At 40.8% G+C, this 24,258-nt stretch overlaps 1 protein-coding gene across 5 annotated transcripts in view; it reads right to left on the bottom strand.

Annotated features, from left to right (window-relative positions):
• The window catches only part of PIEZO2 (piezo type mechanosensitive ion channel component 2), a 760,979-nt gene that overhangs the window by 105,398 nt on the left and 631,323 nt on the right, over positions 1-24,258 (bottom strand). For all 5 annotated transcript variants that reach the window (XM_033934096.1, XM_033934094.1, XM_033934095.1 and 2 more), the window contains one exon: positions 7,821-7,886. In XM_033934096.1, the coding sequence (XP_033789987.1) occupies positions 7,821-7,886 (66 nt within the window). The remainder of the gene's footprint in view (positions 1-7,820; positions 7,887-24,258) is intronic.

Below are 24,258 nucleotides of genomic sequence, written 5' to 3' on the forward strand. Positions count from 1 at the left end.
CTTGAAGAGTCCATTATAACTGATCTAAAAGCAAATTCAAGGTGATTAGAGGCAAATAGAGGCTTTTAAAATAAAATCAGGAAATCCAAGATAGCCATGGAGGCAGCTATTTAGATGCCAAAAATGGCCCATGGGAGCAAAACTAAAACTTCAGAAATTGCAAAATAGGATTTTGGAGGTGGGGGACCTTTGGGACTTCAGAAACCTTTAGTTTTGCTAAAATCAAACCCACCCCAATTTTCCCATAGATGGTAATGAGCTGTACTCACAGACCTATTATGTTCTGTGTCTGCATCAGTTTCTCACTGCAGTTAGAAATGGAGAAGGGATTTCTGCCTCAGCCAAGCATGAGTAGCTCCATGGGCTAGTCTCTTTGGACTGCTTTTTAATTAGGATCCAAAACCTGAACCTCTTGACCCTTCATGCTCCTGTACAATTCTTCAAGGAGGGAAGGAATGCAAACCTCCACCAAGCCTCCCAGCCAGTTCCAAAGTCAAAGCTTGTACTCAAGCACCTGACTTTGCAGGGGTGAACATCACTCCCAGGGGACCTAACCCCGAGCTCCTAAGAGTTAACGCAAGTCAACTAGGCAGGTGTTCTTTTTAAATGTGTGGCCATCCTGGCTGCACCCAGACATCTGACCTCCCCAGCAGAGATGTCCCAGGACGACTAGAAACCTCTTAGACAAGAGAAATCTCAAAAAGATTGGATTAAAACTCAAAAATAAAACAATCTAGTGCAGAAAAGATGAAAAGACATCTTCTCAACTTGCTTGTAGAGTTAAAACTGAGGAGAGGGAGTGCTACCTGGAAAGACAAGGGGGCGGAGAGAAAAACATGATCAATGTCTTCTGCAAGCAGGTATTAATTGCCAATTATCAGTGCCAATTAAGCCTATTTAATTAAGTTATGTCCATATATCAGCTATGTGTACTGATGCATGCACATAACTTTAGAAGCTATATATAGAAGGGGGAGGGGGGAATGCCTATAAAAACAAATTTGCTAAAAACATCCAAATACTGATTTTGGAAAGTCAGTATTTGCATGTTTCACAATGCAGTTCATCCAAAAAAGCAAAGGGGCATGTTTTAGGTGGGACTAAAGGAGAGCCCAAAAGAAAGATGTTCTAGAGCAGGGGTTTCAAAGTCCCTCCTCGAGGGCCGCAATCCAGTCAAGTTTTCAGGATTTCCCCAATGAATATGCATGAGATCTATTTGCATGCACTGCTTTCATTGTATGCTAATAGATCTCATGCATATTCATTGGGGAAATCCTGAAAACCTGACTGGATTGCGGCCCTCGAGGAGGGACTTTGAGTTGCCTGGCAACTAAAATTCAATGCAAAGAAATGCAGAGTAATGCATTTGGGGATTAATAATAGGAAGGAACCGTATATGCTGGGAGGAGAGAAGCTGATATGCACGGACGGGGAGAGGGACCTTGGGGTGATAGTGTCCGAAGATCTAAAGGTGAAAAAACAGTGTGATAAGGCAGTGGCTGCTGCCAGAAGGATTCTGGGCTGTATAAAGAGAGGCGTAGTCAGTAGAAGGAAGAAGGTGTTGATGCCCCTGTACAGGTCATTGGTGAGGCCCCACTTGGAGTATTGTGTTCAGTTTTGGAGACAGTATCTGGCGAAAGACGTAAGAAGACTTGAGGCGGTCCAGAGGAGGGTGACGAAAATGATAGGAGGCTTGCGCCAGAAGACATATGAGGAGAGACTGGAAGCCCTGAATATGTATACCCTAGAGGAAAGGAGAGACAGGGGAGATATGATTCAGACGTTCAAATACTTAAAGGGTATTAACGTAGAACAAAATATTTTCCAGAGAAAGGAAAATGGTAAAACCAGAGGACATAATTTGAGGTTGAGGGGTGGAAGATTCAGGGGCAATGTTAGGAAATTCTACTTTACGGAGAGGGTGGTGGATGCCTGGAATGCGCTCCCGAGAGAGGTGGTGGAGAGTAAAACTGTGAGTGAGTTCAAAGAAGCGTGGGATGAACACAGAAGATTTAGAATCAGAAAATAATATTAAAGATTGAACTAGGCCAGTTACTGGGCAAACTTGTACGGTCTGTGTCTGTGTATGGCCGTTTGGAGGAGGATGGGCAGGGGAGGGCTTCAATGGCTGGGAGGGTGTAGATGGGCTGGAGTAAGTCTTAACAGAGATTTTGGCAGTTGGAACCCAAGCACAGTACCGGGTAAAGCTTTGGATTCTCGCCCAGAAATAGCTAAGAAGAAAAAAAAAAAAAAATTTAAATTGAATCAGGTTTGGCAGACTGGATGGACCATTCGGGTCTTTATCTGCCGTCATCTACTATGTTACTATGTTACCCCTATTCTAGAGCAATTTTCAAATGGGAAGAAACGTCTATATCTGAAAAGGAGGACATTTTGGGCCTGATTCTATAAACAGCGCCTAAGATAGGCACCTAGCTAGTTTCAGTGCAGAACTCAACATTTTTTATTTGGCTTAACTGGCATGATAATTGAAAACACCATTAAAAGTCAATTAAAAGTGATTAATTTAAGTTCCACACCAAAATTGGCAAAGTTCCATACCAAAATTAGCAAAATTGCCTTGGTGTAGTGGTGGTACTCCTGCCCAGAATATCCAGATACCACCCGTGGATGCTCACAAGCTCCTTTCTGGAGTTTAGTGGCTGTGGATTTATGCTGCTCCCCAGCTCGAACCTGGACTTCTTTCTTGTCTCTCCCACCATCTGGGCACTAGCACCTCTGAGAGACTAGAGGAGACTAAGTCAGCAGCTCCCCCCTCACATGCCACACAGCACGTGGGACATGGACGACCCTCAGAAGGCCATCCAGTTCACATCTGCCATGAATCCAATGTATCTTGGCTTAAGGAGTCCCACACACTTGTTTTTGATCATAATCGAGGTGTTTTGATACAGATAGAGGCTTTTAATTTCAAATCAGTTAATCCAAGATGACCACCACAGCAGCAATTTTAGTGCCAAAAAGTCCTGGGGAAGCTACCCTGAGGTTCAAAAACTAGCGATTTAACATAACATAACATAACATAACTTTATTCTTCTATACCACCTCAACCAAACAATTTCTAGGCGGTTTATACAGAAGAAGGCTGGACAAACAGCAAAATACAAAAGATTAAAAATACAACAATTTTCTTAAATATACTCAGTACAGAATTTTACCAACAATAGCATCCACATTTAGGAAATGAATTTGTCAAACAACGCCATCTTAATTACTTTTTGGAATACATCATAAGACGACATAGCTTGACCAATGCATTTACTCAACCAGGAATGCTATTTACCTGCTTGAAACACAAGACTCTTATCCAAAAAAGTCTTGTATCTGCAAACAGTAATCTTTGGATAAGAAAATAAATGTAAACTTCTAGTTTTCCTCGTTGAATTGTACAACATGAAATGAGATAAAAAATAAGTTGGGGACAATCCCCAAATCAGCTTAAAACAGATACAAGAAAATTTGAATAGTACTCGCACCTCCACCGGCAGCCAATGCAACAAATGCACATTAGTAAGGACTAATGTGATCATTTTTCTTCAATCCAAATATCAATTGGACAGCCGTATTCTGCACTATTCTCAGTTTTCTCAATATTTTCTTAGAAGCTCCTACGGTAAATGAACAATTTTGCAATAGTCCAGTATAGCTAAAACTAATGCCTGCACCAATAATCTAAAAGATAAAGGATCAAAATATTTTTTAATGATCTTTAATTTCCATAGTGCAAAAAAGCATTTTTTAAAAATCACTGGGGATTTGAGAGATGGGGGACCCTGTCTCTAACCCCCCAAGCCCCCCAAATACCTGCTTTAACCCCCCCTCCCTATTTTGTTTTCCAGGCTGTCAACCTGTTACTCATTGTGCCATGCTGTGTACTGGGAGCTGCTTGTGCTGAAGCTGCAGACAGATTACAGGGAGAACTTCTGCCTCAACAAGCCTGGAATCTGGACTGCTTGTCTGTTCAGACTGTCTCTGCGTCCCCAACAATCCGGCCAGAGACCTCAACCCCCATTGGATCTCATGCATGCAGATGGGAGGAGACAGGGAGGGGGGAGGAAAGCAGTCGGTTCTGATCCTTGAAAAACCACCAGGGAGCAGAAGGAAAACAATGAAGGTGACTGAATGGTGTTTAATATTGTTTATTGAATAGAAAGACTCGACATGATCGTGTTTCGGACTTTGACGGGCCTGCCTCAGGAGTCTGAATATATGCTGAGATGATATTAGTGAGAATGTTCAGTCTTCAAGACTTATCTCTGTATTACATTATGCGTATGCCGAATGATTAAGGGAAAACGGCATCCAGAAATGCCCTTCTAACGCTGCCTGCAATATGCACTACAGGCAGCATTAGAAGGGCATTAGAAGAGCATTAGAAGGATGCCGTTTTTCCTTAATCATTCGGCTGGGAAGCTCAGTCGATCTTTTGTTTTCAAGTTTGTAGAGATCTGGAATGAACTTCCTGACTCCATTAGGCTTTTAGGCCAGCTACAATTATTTTGTAAATTCCTGAAAACTTTGTTGTTCTCGCAATTTTTAAATGGTTTAACTTCAGCCTCAACGAAATGATAATATTATAGTTATTTTCCTTATGCTTTTCTTATGTACTTTAGTTTTTAATTAGTTCTTCCTTCTCCTATGTTTTCTGCTATGTACTCTAGTCTTAATTAGATGTGAACTGAGTCAAGCTCCACTGGAAGATGACCCAGTATATAAACCAAAGATTAGATTAGAACACCAACTAGAGTTTACACAACCAGAGCGGCGCATATCGCAGGCAGCATTAGAAGGGCATTTCTGGATGACGTTTTTCCTTAATAATTCAGCATACACATAATGCAATACAGAGAAGTCTTGAAGACTGAACATTCTCACTAATATCATCTAGGCATAAATTCAGACTCCTGAGGCAGGCCTGTCAAGGGCCGAAACACGATTGTGTCGAGTTTTTCTATTCAATAAACGATATTGAACACCATTCAGTCACCTTTGTTGTTTTCCTTATGCTTTCACGTCCTGTGAAGGTAGCATCTCCTGTGTTTTCTGCAAAACCACCAGGGAGCCACTCAGCCTATGCTCAAGCCCACTGTGGACAAATCTGGGGTGAGCCTTGTTCCCAAGGGATCAGACCTTGAGCCCCCAAACTATTAGTGCAGGCCCCAGTGAGAAGGTCGCAAAGCAGCCTGTGAGTCCTGCTGGCCTGACGCTCCTCTGCTGGAAGGTATTTATGGTCCCAGTCGGCAGGGATCAGTTGGGAAGGAAGGATGAAGGGTCAGCGGCGGTTTGGCTGCATGGCAGTGGCAGGTGCTCAAGGGTTCTGCTGCACAAGGGATGGGAGGGAGGGAAAGATGGAAGCTGGGCAAGGGTTCTGCTGCACGAGATATGGGAGGGAGGGAAGGATGGAAGTTGGGCAAGGGTTCTGCTGCACAGGGGGATGGGAGGGATGGAGGGATAGAAAGATGCTGCAGAGAGTAGGCACAAGGGGATGGGTGAGAGGGGAGGAAAGATGTTGCACATGTGGGGGAGAGAAAGGAAAGAGGATGAATTGGGCTAAAGGAGAAGAAGGGAGAGATGATCATGTACATGAAAAAATTAAGCCCTACCCGAAAATAAGACCTAGTGCCTTTTTTAGGCCCAGAATGATTATAAGACACTGTCTTATTTTTGGGAAAACACAGTATTATGAGTTCTCATATATTTAGGCTGAGGACCCTTTAAGAGGCTGACATCTCCCTTCAAAACTGTTCTAGCCTTTCATCAGACTAGAGGTATCATCAAACTAGACTGTAAGCTCTTAGGAATAGCGGATGTTTCATTTTGCTGACTCCTTCCCACCATGGTTTACTGTTTACTTCACAGATTAGCTACACTGGTGGATCCCTTACAAGCCTGAAAAGACACACAGCAGTTTTCTCTGCATATAACAGCAGTGTGTACTATATCTCTGGTAGATTTATTTTCTTTTTTGACTGCTTCTAAACTTTAGCAAATTTGGTAGAATTACAGGAGTCAGCTACCTGATTCCATCTCTTTCTAAAATCCTCACAGAAAATAGCAGATCTGTGTTGATACTGAGCAATGTCTTGCAGCCCAGCTGCTTCATCATCACCTATAGAATTTGAATGTCAAGCAAGGATAGGCTTGCTTGTTGGCTTGTCATAGAATTCCAAGATGATTAACTAAGTGCCTAGTATTTCTGGCTTGTTTTCACCCTTCTCCCCCTCCCAAAGTAGTTCCACTGTGTCTTGTGGTGGTCTCCTGCCAATGAAAAACATGAATGTGGCAAATGATGTTTAGTGTAAATCCAAAGTCTCACACATCCAGCTCGTAGTTTGTAGTGAAACTAAATGAATATGCTCCCAATAACAGCATTTTCCATTGGTTTATAAATGAACTAGTGTTTTAGCCCATTACATTCGTTACAGTAACGGGTGCTAGAATAGCCCCACCTATACCCTGACCCTGACCCCACCCATGCCCCGCCTCTATCATGTCCAGACCCTGCCTCCCATTGATCCCAGTCCCACCACCTCACCTTTCACCATTTCCTTTGTACCCTTTTAGCCCTCATAGATCCTCCATTGCATTTATCACCTGACAGGGTCTTTATTTACCCGAGGCAGCAGCAGCAGTCCTGACATACCAACCTTTCCTCCCTCAGTGCTCCAAAGCAGCAGTGGTCCTACCATTTCCATCTCTCCCTTTCCCCCTTTCACACCCTCTACCCTTTTGCCATCTTTCCCTTTCCTGTCCCCCTCTGTCCTTCCCCAAGACCATCTCTCTCTCCTGCCCCCTCCACACTCCCTGAAGTCTATCTCTCCCTATCTCCTACCATCTCTGCTGGTGCCTCTAGTAGCCACTCTGTCCTTCTCATCCATCTGTCTCTGTCTCTCTTTCTTTTCCTCACTTGAGTCCAACATCTCTCCCTTCTCCCACTCCCTCCCCTGAATCTGGGGGAAATCCACTGCTTTATTTTAAGCAGCATAAATTTGTTCTAGTCTTTGAGACCTGTGGTCTGTCTCAGTATGGTAGCTCTTATGCTTATCTGGCTTACTTCCTTTTGTTCTCTAGTCACCGCCTGCCTCTGCGGAGCTCTCGCAGCTCTTCCTCGTCCTCCTGCAGCCATCTACACTGGCTCTGTGCTCCGTGCTCGCCCGCAGCAGCCTGCAGTCGCCAGCAGCCGACAACCGCCAATAGCCACCGCAGCCGAAAGCTACCATGGCCTGCAGCTGCCACGGCCGACATCCGCCTCAGGGGGAGAGAGAAAGAGAGAGAGATTCGTGCGCATGCATACTCCTACCTGCGGTGCCCTACAGCGCACGGAAAACTGGAGCACGCAGGTGGGAGTGCGCATGCGCGGCTTAGGGTTTTATTATATTAGATCAGTGTTCCAAAACCCTGTCCTGGGGGACCCCCAGCCAGTCGGGTTTTCAAGATATCCCTAATGAATATGCATGAGAGAGATTTGCATACCTGTCGCTTCCATTATATGCAAATCTCTCTCATGCATATTCATTATTGTTATCTTGAAAACCCGACTGGCTGGGGGTCCCCCAGGACAGGGTTTGGGAACCACTGTATTAGATGAACATCCCTACAACTTATGAGGTGAAATACACATATATTTGAACTTTGAAAACTGTTGCATAAGTCATGAGTAAAAAGTACCCATAAACTTTGTGGCAAAGCAGATGATTCGAAAAGTGCCCTCGGGTTTTCCCTAAACAAATCAAAAGTAATTACAGCCTACTTTACTGTGGACTTGTATTCTTTTGGTTACCAGTTTTCACATTTCTTACCTGGTCCATCTGATTTTTTTTTTACATGTTCCGCTTCTCTTTCTTCATATTCTACAGAATCATGACCTGACAAATTAATAGTGAAACGTTAAGTATAGAAAAAAATTTTCAAATAAGAAAGAGAAAGAAATTTGTATTTACGATCACACAGACCTTCTTATTCTCATTAAGTTTCATTTATATATATAAATATGAAATACGATTGGTGCTGGTGGCTTCTGTCTATTGGTCTGTGGTGGTCATAATGCAAGGCATTCAATGTTTGTTCAAATTACAGTAAAAGGAGAAGGGCAGAAGGTAGAGGGCTAAGAAGCTGTCCATCATTTATAGTGTAATCACTTGGCTAGAAGGAAGCAGGAGAGGCAGACTGGTGGTTTCAGGAAATACAGAGAGATAGGAGTGAAAAAAAGTAACAGTGCTGGGATTGAGGAAGGGTTGCAAGAGAATACTTGGGTCATCTGAGGACAAAGTGGAAGGCATTGTCTAAAAAAATAAGATTGGAACCACAAGCTATTTCTATTTAATTTAAGCTTTAAGTCCTATGAGGATTTTTCCTCCTATTAAATGGTGATTTGCTTGTTTCATTATAAATGTGTACTGTCAATACTTTAGTGAGCATTTATATATATAGGAGAGTTTTATATTGTAGTGGAATTTTTTTATATACGTAAATTACATGCAGACACTTTCATTCTCTCTAGTGGGTTCACAATCTAAGTTCTGTATCTGGGGCAAAAGAAGATTAGGTGACCATTGCACTAACTAATAGGCCACTCCTCCACTCTGCTAGGCTAATCCTCCACCTGCATCTTGTTTGGCAGGACAATTACAGTGCATGAACTTTCCAAAAAAGTTCACAAACTAATTTGGCAAAGTTGCAAATGTTAATAGGTTCAATTAATCAAAATCTTCTTTTTCTAAATGTGTCAGATTTCACATAAATTCACTGATTCATGAAAACCAAACCCAATATTAAACGTCAGTGAAGAAATGTTTCTAGCACAATTCTAGAATTCAATAACACTGAAAATTTTCTTAATTAAAGTTTAATTTTAGATTATTTGCATATTGCTAGTCTTGATAATGAGAAGATTACAAGCTTACTGCCATTATTTCTTACAAAGGCATTAACAGTCTCTCCTTTACTTTCCCTCCCCCACCAGATCTCTTCTCTCATTTGTCATTGCAATTTTACTCACTGTCTCATCTACCAAATGGATACAATCCCATTTTAATGGATTCATCTTCCTTGGACCTTTTCTCTAGAATTCATAATCCCTGGAAATAAAAAATGTTACCTTCTTTGTCTTCTAGCAAGCTATTTAAGAACATAAGAATAGCCTTACTGGGTCAGACCAATGGCCCATCAAGCCCAGTAGCCCATTCTCACAGTGGCCAATCCAGGTCACTAGTACCTGATCAAAACCCAAGGTGTAGCAATATTCCATGCTACTGATACAGGGCAAGCAGTGGCTTCCCCCGTGTCTTTCTCAATAATAGCCTATGGACTTTTCCTCCAGGAACTTGTTCAAACCTTTCTTAAAACCAGCTACGCTTTCCACTCTTACTACATCCTCTGGCAATGCGTTCCGGAGCTTAACTATTCTCTGAGTGAAAAAAAATTGCCTCCAATTGGTTTTAAAAGTACTTCCCTGTAACTTCATCAAGTGTCCCCTATTCTTTGTAATTTTTGACGGAGTGAAAAATCTATCCACTTATACCCATTCTACTCCACTCAGGATTTTGTAGACTTCAATCATATCTCCCTTCAGTCATCTTTTTTCCAAGTTGAAGAGCCCTAACCATTTTAGTCTTTCCTCATGCGAGAGGAGTTCCATCACCTTTACCATTTTGGTCGCTCTTCTTTAAACCTTTTCTAGTGCCACTATATCTTTCTTGAGATAAGGAGACCAGAATTGAACGCAATACTCCAGATGAGGTCGCACCATGGATCGATACAGGGGCATTATACCATTCTTAGGGCCTCTTCCATTAAACTGCGCTAGCAGTTTCTAGCATGGGGTGCCGCATTGAATAGCCTGCGCTGCTCCCGACGCTCATAGAGTGCAGTGCAGTTTAATAGAAGAGGGGGGTTAGTCTTGTTAACCCTCCCTTTTTTAATAATTCCTAGCATCCTATTTGCTTTTTTGGCCACCGCCTCACATTTGGCAGAAGATTTCATTGTATTGTCTACGATGACACCCAGATCCTTTTCTTGGGCACTAATCCCCAAGGTGGACCCTAGAATCCGGTAACTGTCATTCAGGATATTCTTCCCAATGTGCATCACTTTGCATTTGTCCACATTACATTTCATCTGCCATTTGGATGCCCAGTCTTTCAATTTCCTAAGGTCCGCTTGCAATTTTTCACAATCCGCATGCGTTTTAACAACTTTGAACATTTTGAAACCTTTTCTGTGGGACTTAAAAATCTACTTAATTAACCTGTACACAAGGCTGTCCTGGTGAAGAGGACTATAACTTAAACTTAAAGTCCAGGAACCAGCAATTGAACTTTCTATTATTCTGACTTTTACTGAGAGCCAGTGTTTATTGGCTATTGTTGTGTTTCTTGTTTTTTTTTTTCTTCTGGAAACTATTTTGAAGTATTTTTGCACTGCAAGATAGTGGTGAGCTTTAACCACATTCTGGCTTTTGGCCAGAATAAAAGCTGGAAACCTGCTTTGTTGTCTGAGTCCTTATTCTCTCAGAAGGAAAGGGAATAATCACCTGCAGCCCTATTATGGGCAACAGACTTTAAACCTGAAAGGTTCCCTAAGTCAGTGGGGACCACGCCAGCTCAGTATTCGTTAGTCACAGGGCCCGCTGCACTATCCAGGGGTACAGACTGTAACATATTACTATATCAACCGGCTCACCTTTATCCACATGTTTATTCACACCTTCAAAGAAGTCAAGCATATTTGTGAGGCAAGATCTCCCTCAGCTAAACCCATGCTGAGTCTGTCTCATTAAATCATGCTTGTCTACGTGTTGTACAATTTTATTTTTTATAATCGTTTCTACCATTTTGCCCGGCACTGAAGTGAGGCTTACCGGTCTGTAATTTCCTGGATCTCCCCTAGAGCCTTTTTTATAAATCTTTTTACAATATCTACAAACAATACATAAGTAAATATTGAGAGAAACCATGACCAAAAATATATACAGGATGGAAATAGTCATACCTGCAGGACTGAGCACTCAGATTAAATTCAAAACCAGATTTTAAAAAAAATTGTCAAAAAGAACTTTCAACATCTCATCTGTTTCATTTTTTTAATATTGATTTCTAATTCCTCCTACTTTCCTCTGTACATAATTTTGATTTTCAGTATCTCATTCATCAATAGTGATGGGGAAGGTAATTGCGAAAGCTACAAGGATGCTTAGGTGCATAGGAAGAGGAATGGCCAGTAGGAAAAAGAAAGTAATGATGCCCCTGACGAGACTTCATTTAGAATATTATGTACAATTCTGGAGACTGGACCTTCAAAAATATATAAATAGGTTGGAGTCACTCCAGTGGGAAGTTGCTAAAATGGTCAGTAGTCTTCATCATGAAGCATGTGGGGGTCAGACTTAAAGATCTTAATATATATTCTTTGGAGGAAAGGCAGGAGAGGGGAGATATGATAGAGATGTTTAAATCCCAAAATATAACTACAAAATAGTACTCACCAGAGATGGGTTACACTCCCCCGATAACCATTTCACAAACCAGTGGAGAAAAAGCCTCAAATAATTCAATGCACCAGTAAACAACTTCAATACTGTTTAAATCCAAGCTGCTTATGTACTATCACTGGCAAAAAACTCCACTACCACTGAAATGTAATTATCAAAAGGGTAATATACCCATCACTGTGCACAGGAAAAGCAAAAAAGGTTTTACTTAGCTTGGGACCATGGTCTGAAACACCGTGCTGTCCCATGGTCCCAAGCTAAGTTGTTTACTGCTGCATTGAATTTTTTGAGGCTTTTTCTCCACTGGTTTGTGAAATGGTTATCGGGGGAGTGTAACCCATCTCTGGTGAGTACTATTTTGTAGTTATATTTTGGGATTTTTCTATTACTCTTAGTTTTTCTCTTGAGAGATGTTTAAATACCTACATGGTATATGTGCACATGAGACAAGTCTCAACTGAAAGAAAACTCTGGAATAAGAGAGCATAGGATACAGATGAAATGGGTCAAACAGAGGTACTTTTTCATGGAAAGTGTTGTAAATGCATGGAAACGGACTCCTGGTGGGGGTGGTAAAGATGCAAAAATGTATCTGAATTCAAGAAAGCTTTGTACAAATACATTGGATCTCTAATTTGAGAAGAAGGGATAGTAGATGGTGAAGAAGTGCTGAGTGAGCATCTGCTAAGGGGAAGAAAAACTCTTACCTGCTGACATTCAAACTTGGGAAAAGGTAAACTTGGGCTTCAATAAGTTATTTCATTGCCCTTCTCTTTTACTTTTTTAATTCAGTACTCTGCTTTTTCAGCAAAGACAATAATCTTTAGGGGGTTAATATAAAAAGTGCTTTAGTCTAGATTAGTATTTTTGGTTGCAATTCAGAGCCTAAGATATGATCAGATAAAGGAAAGTCTTTATTAAGTGTTTAATTCCCTCATACCCATCCCGGCTCCTACCCAGTTCCCACTCACCCCCAAGGCTGATCTTTTGATTTATAGGCTCTTCAGCAAATTAGGAACAGGACATTGCTTTGGTAGGATTTTTTCTGCTTTTCTTCTTTTTTTTCATCAGGTATGAGTACTTCTGCAACCACAGTATGGCTGGGAAACATCATGTCACCAAAGCTGTTGCTCAGGTTACAGCTTCTGTCTCTGTACAGACAAAAAATGGGTTATAGGAAGTTTTGCCCCCCACATTTCACAACTATCTCCCCCCAGGATGTTTTGCCTCTTCACATTTTGCTCCTAGGATGTTTTGCCTCTCCACATTTTGCCCTTGGGTATTTTTCATGAAATTTTGTTACCTGTGGTTTGAGGGAGAGCCCACCCCTGCCACCTCCCACATACTGGCAGGACCTCCCTCATTCACCCTAACTTTTCAATGAAGTTTAGAGGACTATCCTCACACCCAGGTTGTTTTCTGGTATTGTCTTTTCCTAAGGATTTTAACCTGAGGACACTCAACTCCCTGTGATGGGATGTACACCCTGTCACACAGAGTATCAACACTAGAAAGGAGGGATATTGGAGAGCTGTAGTGGGCTAAACTCTGAAAAATATCCACACACTTATCCATCCTTCTGACTTTTGAGGCAGGTAATATACAACTTTTTAGAATTCTGAAAAAAAATCCAGACAGTTGGCTGTCCTAGCCTCCTGAATTGTGGACATACCTGATGACCTCCCCCGCCCCCTAAACTTTGAAACATCCTGAAAGAATCTGGAATATAATGCATTTTCTATTCTGGTGGTGAAATGTGTGAGGGCAATGAAAAGTACCCAGGGGTGAATTGTGGAGGAATGAAGCATCCTGGGGGGAATATGTGGAGGGGCAAAACATCCTGGGGGCAAAAGGTGTGGGTGTGAACATTCCAGGGGGAAACATACCAGAGGGTGAAATGTGGGGGGTGAAATTTCTGGATCCCCAGAAAATGCTATTCAAACAGGTTGAGTGGTTCTATGTGCAAGTTATCTTCAGCTTGAATCCCCCATGAAGGATGTAAAGGAACTGAGAGAAGTGGGAAGACTGAGAAGCATCTGTGCGAATGAGAGGTACATCGATGAAATACTTCATGAAGCATCAAAGATTTCCAGCAGTGGGGAAGAAGAGGCCATGCTGAAGTAGGACAGCTGGACTCAGATTATGGGACCCTGCAGGACTGATACTGTGACTCTACCTGCCCTTGAGCTGAAGAACCGGTATGCTGCCCTGGAAGTGGTGATGAGAGCATTTCAGAGAGAGGAAGGACCAAAGCTTGAAATCCCCACAGTTGCTGGATCCATGACCACTAGAAGGCATAAGGTAGTGGAGGTTGGTGATTCCTTTCTGAGGGGTACAGAGGCGTCTATTTGCAAACCAGACTTGATGCCCCGGGAGGTATGCTGTCTGCCTGGTGCCAAAATCCAAGATGTTATGGAGAGCTTGCAGAGACTCATCAGGCTTAATGACTATTATTTCATGCTGCTCATTCATGTTGGCACTAATGATACTACTAGGTACCCCTCCAAACATATCAAAAGTGCCTTTGTGGCTCTGGGAGAGAAGATGAAGAAGTCAGGTGTGCAGGTGGTATTCTCATTGATTCTCCCTGTTGAGGGTAAAGGCTAGGACAGAGAAGCTCATATCCTGGAGATGAATGCATGATTGGGTGGATGGTGTCATCAATATCATTTTGGCTTCCTGGACCATAGGATGGTTTTCCAAGGGCTGCCGAGAAGGAATGGTGTACATTTATCAAAGAAGGGAAGACGTGTCTTCAATAGTAGACTGCCTAACCTACTGAAGAGAGCTTTAAACTAGAATCATTGAGGCAAGGTGATCAAAGACCCCAGGTGAGTATAAGCCCTCAAGTAAGTAAACCACTAAATACACAAATGGAAAAAAGGGGGCAATGTCTGGAAAGTAGTATATATTAATGCTCAAAGTATGGGAAACAAGGTTCTAGATCTAGAGGCTGTGATGGAAGAGGCTAAATTGGACTTAGTGATGATCACAGAGACATAGTTTACAGAGAACCATGACTGATAACAGACTTGAACTCCCTTCAATTATTTTGTAAAGCACTAAAAACCTTTTTATTTTCTAAGCATTTAGCAACTCGCTCTGTTTAAATTTCTTTTTATCATTACTTGCATATTTAGGTTTATCTGCTTTTTTTCCCATTCTATTCTTTGTTTTATTATTACTGGTTCACCTTATGATTGTTAACTGAGTCGAGCTTCATTGTTCTGAAAATGACCCGGGTTATAAATTTAAGGTTTAGTTTAGTTTGGATATAATCTGTTTAGGAAAGACAGGGTAGGAAGAAAAGGAGGGGAGGGGCATTATGTGTTAAAGAGATCATATTAAAGCCACACAATTGTAAGATCTGCAGCGTAAGGAAGAGGCACTGTGGGTCAGTTTGGAAAGGGGGAATAGAAAATTTACACTGGTGTAATATACAGGCCTGCTTCACAGACAGAAGTGGACAGAAATTTATTAGTAGACATTCAGAATATAGCTGTGAAAGGGGAAGAATTACTTACAAGTGATTTTAACATGCCAGATGCTGATTGGGGTATCCCTATTGCAGGATCTTCTAGAAGTAGGCAGATCCTGGATGCTCTACAAGGAGAACTGTTCTAGAAGTGATAATGGAACTGAAGCAGAATGAAGCCATACTGGACTTAGTTCTTACAAATGGGGAAAGTGTTTCTGATGTTACAGTCGTGGATCATCTGGCATCCAGTGATCATAGCATGCTGTGGTTTAATATTAAGACAGATGTAGAGAGGACTCATTCAAAAGTAAAAGGTTCTAGACTTTAAAAGAAACTAATTTTGTTCAGATGGGGGATTACGCTAATGAGTTTTTATCTGGATAGGAACATCTGGAAGAAGAAGGAAAGCAGTGGGCAAAACTGAAAGGAGCTATTGTAAAGGCAACAAACAATTTTGTAAGGAAAGTAAGTAAAAGTAAGAGGAAAAGAAGGCCACCTTGGTTCTCAAAAGTAGTAGCTGAGATGGCAAGATAGCTTTCATAAACTACAAAAGATCACAGAAAGAAGAAGACAGGCAAAAATATCTGGAAAGATAGGTTGGTTGAGTAGTCAGGAAAGCAAAGATGCAAATGGAAGAAAAAAATAGCCAATATGGTAAAACAGGAGGGGACAAGACATTTTTAGATATATTAGTGATAGGAAGAAGGGATATATTAGTGATAGGAAGGAGTGCAAAAGTGGCACTGTGAGATTCAAAGGTGAGAAGAAATATGTACAAGTTAATAATGCTGAATTGCTTAACAAATAATTTTGTGTTCAAAACTGAAGCGCCGGAAGTGGGGCCACAGAAGACAAACACAAATAGGGATGGAGGTGTGGTAGACCCTGATCGATTTTCAGAGGATTGTATTCGTGAGGAGCTAGCTAATCTAGCGATGGGGCCGGTTGATGAACATCCAGCGTACTGAAGGAACTCAGGGAAGTTCTGCTGGCTCCACTGACTGACATTTTCAGTGCTTCTCTTAAGTTGGAAGTGGTACCAGAGGACTGGAGAGGGGTGGGTGTGGTCCCTCTCCACAAAAGTAGAAGGAAGAAATAGGGAATTACAGACTGGTAAATCAGACTGGTAAATCTGTGGTAAGTTAATGAAAACATTGTTAAACAGAGAATAGTAATGTTTCTGGAATTCAGTATATTTCAGGACCCGAGGCAACATGAATTCACTAGAGGCAGGTCTTGTTATTCAAATCTGATCAATTTCTTTGACTAGTTGACCATAGAATTTGATAGAGGGAGAGCACTAGATGTGGTGTATTTAGATTTTAGCAAAGCCTTTGACAGTGTTCCACACAAGTGTCTAATAAATAAACTGAGTGCCCTCAGTATGTGCCTAAAGTGATGGACTGGGTCAGGAACTGGTTGAGCGAAAGGTGACAGAGGGTAGTGGTCAATGGAGATCGCTCTGAGGAAAGGGATGTTACCAGTGGAGTTCCTCAAGATTTGATATTTTGGCCTCTTCTTTTTAACATTTTTGTAAGTGTTGTCAGGTAAGATTTGCCTCTTTGTAGATGATGACAAAATCTGCAATAGAATAGATACCCCTGATGGTGTGAATAACATAAGGAAGGACCCAGTGAAGCAAGATCATATGTTTGGGCTGCAAAACCTCAAGGGAATGGTACTGTTTAGTGGGTGAAGAACTTTTTTGTATGAAAGAGGAGTATGTGATAGTATAGTATGTGATGATCTTAAGGTGGCCAAACAAGTTGAAAAGGTGATGGCGAAAGATAGAAGGATGCTAGGATGCATAGGGAAAGGTATGGCCAGTAGAAAAAAAGGAGGTATTGATGCCCATGTATAAGACTGATGAGAACTCATTTGGAATATTGTGTACAAATCTGGAGACAACATCTTCAAAAAGATATAAACAGGATGGAGTCAGTCCAGAGGAAGGCTTCTAAAATGGTCGGTGGTCTTCATCTAGAGACTTATGGGGGTAAAAGAACTTGATTTATATATTTTGGAGGAAAGATGGGAGAGGGGAGATATGATAGAGATGTTTAAATACCTACATGGCATAAATGTGCATGAGTAATAAGAGGTAATAAACTCAGGAGTAATCTAAGGAAATGCTTTTTTACAGAATGGGTGGTAGATGCATGGAATAGTCTCCTGGTAGAAGTGATGGAGACAAAGACTATGTCTGAATTCAAGAAAGTGTGCGACAGGCATGTGGGATTTCTTAGGGAAAGGAGGAGATAGTGAATGCTCTGGATGGGCATATTGGATCAGCCATTTGGTCTTTCTCTATTATCATGTTTCTATGATAGGCAGACTAGATAGGCTATATGGTTTTTATCTGCTTTCATTTTTCTATGTTTCTATCTATTGTAAGGTGCCCTGGTTAAAGAAAACCATGATGCTCCAAAAAACAAGGAAATAAAACCCCACGACAAATATGCAATAGAGAGAAAGTGGACAACTTGATTGCTCTCCCTACCTTATGTGTTTCACTTCCCCCTTCTTTTCTATCACATATTGGAGTTCTCTCCATTCCTCTTTGGTGTGTAATTCATTTTTATAATTTATTTTTATTATCTTTGTTAAATGGTATTGTTTTATTGTATGTCATTTTAAATTAATTTGTAAGCCGCTTTGCGGGATATCAAGAAACAATAAACTTGAAACTCGAACTTGAAGTAACTGTACACATCAACAAGAGATAAAGAAAAGTTTATTTAATACAAGTAACTTGTTTAAATTCCAAACATATTAAATTGTCATAAAACAGTATATTAAACCAATCTATCTTGTAGACCCGACATGGTCTGTGTTTTGGCTTTATAAAAAAAAAAGTCTGCCTCAGGGGTATGGATGATGATCTAAAACAACATACCACAATAATAATAATCAACAAAATAATAATAATCAACAACAAGATATTAAAACATAAAAATAACATCAAGAACTAACAGATATCAATATTTTATTATTAAGTTTATTATTATTATTATTCAAGTTTATTAGGATTTTTTATATACCGCCTATCAAGGATATCTAAGCGGTTTTACAATCAGGTACTCAAGCATTTTCCCTATCTGTCCCGGTGGGCTCACAATTTATCTAATGTACCTGGGGCTATGGAGGTTTAAGTGACTTGCCCAGGGTCACAAGGAGCAGCATGGGATTTGAACCCACAACCCCAAGGTGCGGAGGCTGTAGCTTCAACCACCGCGCCACACACACTGATGACTGGTCTGTTAAAATTAATATTATTAAAAATAAATCATATATATATTTGTAAAATAGACTATACATTAAAAAATGAAAATGTACCATAAGTGCTGAATGATGACAAAAATATTTTTAACAGGGGTCCAATATTAACATAAGAAACTAACGGCCTCTTTCACAAAGCCACGTGGCAACAGCCCCGAAGCCCTTTAAATCTCTATGGGCTTCAGGGCCGTTAGCGCAGGGCAGCCGCTAGTGCGGCTTTGTAAAAGAGGCCGTAACTACCGTATTTCAATTAAAACAAGCCATGCATATGTAGAACATAAAAAATATCATAATGCAATTAAAACAAGCAGAATATTGCAATTAAGACCATGTATATATATAGAAATCTAAAAATACATATATGTTTAACTTAGACAAGGATAATATTTCAAATTATTAAAAAACATTTTTATAATAAATGAATGAAAATATAATCCGAGAACTGAGATGAGGGTATTGTGCTAACATTATAAATGTGACTTATGGCAAACTCAATGGTACATCATAATGTAATGATGTAATTCAGGACATACCTGATAGATGGTGCTCAAACAATCTAAAATAATAACTGTCTGACAACATAAAAGACTAACTGCCTCTTTTACAAAACAGCGGAAGTGGTTTTTAGTGCAGGCCAGCGCGCTGAATGCTCTGCGCTGCTCCTGACGCTCTTAGGAATCCTAAGAGTGACAGGCGCGGTGTAGAACATTCTGCGCATCAGCCTGCGCAGAACTTTCAGGGTTTTGTAAAAGGGGGGGGGGGAACTAAAATGGAAAAGGAATATGGTTTTAATATACTGTTTTATGATAACACAGTATGCTTTCAATTTAAACAAGTTACTTGTATTAAATAAATTTTTCTTTATCTCTGGTTGATGTGTACAGTTCCTTTCCCATTTCAATGAAAACCATGAACCAGATGCTGGTATATGAACCTGGCCAAGTTTCCATATATAATCTAAAAATAAAAAAACCACAAATGTACAATTTAAGTTTTTGTGATGAGAACAACTTATTCAACTTAGGAGTATTGCTTGATGGACCATTGGTCTGACCCAGTAAGGCTATTTTTTTTTTTTTTTTAACTTTATCTTTATTGAATTTTCAAAACATACACAAGATAACCTTGTTCAAGAAAATCAGCTGTAAGAATACAAAATTAAATCAGTTCTCAAAGAAAACAAATTAAACCTTCTTAGACCACAATCAATCCTTAGAGAATTCCTGGAAAATGTGAAGAGAAACAATATTTCTAGTAATAATTCTATATATAAAGAATAGGCTTGGAGGAGTGGCCTAAGGAAGATGGCTGCGGGAGTCTGGAGCTAGACGCCACGGATGTTCCCTGACTGCTGTTTCTTTTTCTAAAGTGGAGAAATGGTGAAACGAAAATCCAAGATTCGGATTTTCCCTGACGAATCCTTACCAGCAGCAACGGGCCCGATGGACGCCTTCCTTCAGTGAGGGACGCCAACACAGCCGGAGGCTTTCTCGGCTGGGAGAGACACGCTGGCTGAAGCGTCGCAGCTCTCCCTCGAGGCAACATCTCTGACCCCGGAAGAGCGGAGTCCTCCGAGTCGCCCGGGGGCGTTTGTCCGATTGACTGAAGATCAAAGTCCTCCAAGTCCTCCGAGTTGCTCGGGGGCGTTTGGCCAGTCGACGGTGGAGGAAATGCACCAGGGTGTTTGCTCTCCAGGCATGCTGAGTTCGGAAGTCGGCTCAGTAGGAGGAGGAGTGAAGCCACTATTATCTGTGCATTCGGAGGAGCTGGGACAGAAACTTCCTCAGGATTTCCTGACATTAACTTCATCACCTGCTGAAGTTCCAGGTACTTTTACACCAGAGGTTCTGGGTGCTGAACTGACACCAATGCAGAGGCCCAAGGTTTTCAATATGGAGACAATTTGGGAAGCAATATCTACTTTGCAAATCTCTTTGGGAACTCAAATGCAGCAACTTACTACACGTTATACCTCTGTTGTGTCTGAAAATTTGGAAATGAAAAATAGGATATCCAGCGTTGAAAATAAAGTGGATGGATATGAAACTAGATTAAAAACAGTGGAGTCCCAGGCTTCGGTCTGGGTAAAAGACAGTGGAAACCTTAATTTTAAGGTGGAAATGTTGGAAAATATGACTAGAAGAAGTAATCTTCGGATTATTAACTTCCCAAAATTACCACTTATTTCAGCGCAGGATACATTTAAAAAATATTTGAAAGAAGTTTTGAAAGTTTCCGAAACCTCCTATCCGCCTCTCACTAAAATTTATTATTTACCAACTAGAGCATCTGTTCAAAAACCAAACCAGCAGAATTTGTCTGCTGATAGTTTGGATTTGACAAATTTCCTGGAGAGGTCAGGTGAAGAGATACCGGCAACTCCTACGCTATTTGTACAATTTGCTATAGATGCTGACAGGGAATGGATGCTTAAATTGTTTTTCAAGTTTAAAGATGTTCCATTTATGACTAAAATAGTGAGAATGTATCCAGACGTGTCACGAATGACCCAAAAGAGAAGAAAACAATTTCTTATTTTGAGACCAAGGGTTCTGCAGTTAGGTGCAACGTTTGTACTCAGATTCCCCTGTAAATGTGTAATGACCTATCAAGGGAACAGATTTATTTTCTTTGAACCTCAGCAGTTGACAAAATTTATTTCTGCTAAAGAGCAAACTTAAATTCTTGAGAGAAGTTCAGTCTCAACCTGCTCAAGTATAAGGTTTTTGGTTATGTTCTCTCCCGCTACCATTTTCATTTTTCTTTGTACTATTTGATTAAGATTTCAGCAATTTTAAAGCTTTCTCCCCCTTGGATTGAGGTCTAACGATACAAACCAGTAAAAATTTATTTTGTGTTTAATGTTATGCCGTATGGGAAAGGGGAAAAATTTTGCCTTGATTCCTTTATTTCAATTGTAAATGTTTATTATTACCTATTGTCTCATTTTAATCTTTGAACTGACTTGTATTATTTTCTTGTTTTGACTAATATTATGTCAATACCATAAAATGAAAATAAAGATTAAAAAAAAAAAAAAAGAATAGGCTTAACAGTAAGGTTCCCTGTACAACTTAATTAACACTAGCAGTAGACAACTTCTTCATATCAAGAAATGCGTGTAGGTGTTCAGGTAAAAGAAATACATATTTCACTGCAAGGTATTTAACTAAACATTTACATGGGTAGGCTAATAAAAAAGTTGCCCCCAGTGTCACTGTTTCAGTTCTCATTGCCAAGAAAAGTTTGCGTCTCTCTTGTGTTTGTCTTGTGACATCTGGGTATATCCAGACCCTTTCCCCCAAAAATGGTACTTGAGAATTTTGAAAAAATAATCTTAGAAGTGAATTAGCGTCTTGCTCAAAACAAAAGAAATCAATAAAGTGGCTCGGTCTGTGGAGTCTTTAGGAGATGATTCAAGCATATCTTTAAGATTTAATTGCTCCACAGGTGGTCCATCGGGAGTGGCTCCTGACTTTTTTGTAGGAATATAATATATACGATTAACCAGAGGAATTAAGTCAGATGAGTACTTCAATACTTCAACAAGATATTTTCTTAACATTTCTATAGGTGACACTCCAATAGAATGAGGAAAGTTGAGAATCCGCACATTTAATCTTCTATTATAATTTTCCAATTGTTCTATTTTCCTATTCAAATTAAGTTTAACTTTTAACAGTTCTGAAGACAGAGTCTGTAAATTGGTAACTTTAGCCCTTAACCTGGGATACTTCCATATTAAATTGGTCTATAGTACCTTCTCTCCCAAGGCATTGACAGTACTCACGAGCGCTGCAATTTCTTTAGAAGAGCTGGAAACTGTTGTGTTGATCTTCATGAGAGCCTCCCATAAGCTCTCCAGTGACACTGCCTCAGGTTTTCTTAGTTGGGGAGAAATCTCCGTAGTTTCTCCTGCCTCCAGCTGTTTCTGCGAGGCTGCAGCCCCTGCTACCGGGGTCTCCCTCGAGATTACCATATCAGAAGTCACATCCAGGTCAGCCGCGTTAGACGCTGGGATCGGTGGTGGAACTGACATCGGAGGGGAGAAAGAAACCTCCCAGTCCAAACCCCAGCCTCTCTTCCAGCCGGGGAACCGCCAGACTTTACTCCGATGAGGCAGTAAGGCTATTCTTATGTTCTTAAAGGGCTTCAGTGCAGTTACTCCACTTGCCTGTGCTAATCATCTTGGTTGACATAAGTGCTTGAACCAAAATTATAGGTGTGCATTTTAGTTATGCTAGTACTTTATAATGGACAATAAGGTGGGAATTCAATAAATGGTGCTGAAATTTAGGCAACAAAAAATTTCAGTGCTAAGCACTATTCTATAAGTGTATGTGCCTTATAAAGAATGGTGTTTATGTTTATGAAAATATTTGAAATCCCGCCATTACAAGAAGTTCAAAGCGGCTTACAATAAAATATTAATTATTACAATTAATTAAATAAGGAATGCCAGATATTGATAGGAAAGAGAAAAAAAATAATTCATTACAAGGCCAAACATTCCAAACTATTTTCAAATAAAAATATAATTCAAACCTGTGAATGTGGAGGGGCATAATAAAAAAAAAAAAATCTAAGTCCTCTTTTGGCCTAAGTCAGTAGACGCTGAAGTTGGCAGCAGGAAAATATCCATTCTCAAAAAAAGGGTCAAAATTTAGGGTTTTTTTGAGAATGGCCTACTTGCACGTTCAGCAGTCTACTGGCCCAGACTACCACTACGTCTATCTCTACACCACATTCCAGGGACAAACAATTAGGCAGGCTAGGGAGAAGGATAAGGTTCCTCTCCCACAATGATCCCCCTGGTCCGAACAGAGGTGAAAGCTGTACACCCATGGAGGTAATTGAGGCTGATGACTCACTGGATCTGCAAACGCTGGAGGAAGAAACCCCTATCGAATTGCAAGGGAGTCTGCCTGAGGAGCTTGGGGAATTTTCTGAATCCATGGAAGTTGGATTAATTACCAGGTGCCAAGAATGACCTTTTGACTGTGAGTTTTTGTTTGAACTCTTTTTGAACTCTGCATTTTTGTTTGAATCTTTGAAGCTGTGAGTGTGTCTTTTTGGGTGAGGTTTGCAAACACCCAGGGAGGGAATTTTGATAGCTGTTTTGTAAAGCTGTTTGGAAAGGCAAACCTAGGACACTCTTTATTTCCCAGCAGTGCTCCCAAACACTGCTGGAGGCTTCCGTTTTGGGAACTGTGAAATTTACACATACCAGAGCAGAGAACTACATTGTTGCATTTCAACCTGCTTGGGAGCAGGCTGTGACCGCCCTGAGAGAAGAAGCTCTGAGGAGAGTAAGATCTCGGGAGACTAAAGGACTATTGTTTGAAAAGAAAGAATCCTGAACTGTTATTGGGTTTTGTTTTACTTTATGAACCTTTTGCAAGAAGCACTATTTATTTTGCTTGAGCCATCCTTACCTTTATTTTTGAAAGTAAATTTATGTTATATTACACAACTGTGGTTGTGCTTTTTGATTGAGTTCCTCTTGTCACTCCAGTCACTCCAGTCCTCCAGGCCGGGTCACACGTCGTTGTTATTCCTATGTCTAGCCACTAGGAGTGCTATAGAGTCCCGGTCCCGGGCTGCATGGTGGTTACACTCTCCACCACATCCAATATTTCTCCCTCCCTTCTCTCTACCACCATATCTAACAATTCTCCCTCCTGTCATATTTGGTTGATTCCTACCCCCCCCCCCCCGGGCTACTGAGGTACCTGGTAGTCCAGCAGGGGTCTTCGTGGTAGAAGCATGACCCTTTTGCTCCTACCTCGTTGTGCCTGCTTTCTAAATTGGCTGCCGTGATGTCGGTAGGTTTGGGGAGCCATAGGAGAAGACTCAGGATGCAGACCCTGGTAGACCCAGCCCATACAGCATCTTTTCCCTCCCTTCTCAAACCCTCCCAGCCCATGCAGCATCTCTTTCCCACACATCCCCAGCCCGTGAAGCATTTTACTGGCCTTTCTCTTCAGGCCAC

Source organism: Geotrypetes seraphini, chromosome 2 (assembly GCF_902459505.1).
Source record: "Geotrypetes seraphini chromosome 2, aGeoSer1.1, whole genome shotgun sequence".
Taxonomy (NCBI): domain Eukaryota; kingdom Metazoa; phylum Chordata; class Amphibia; order Gymnophiona; family Dermophiidae; genus Geotrypetes; species Geotrypetes seraphini.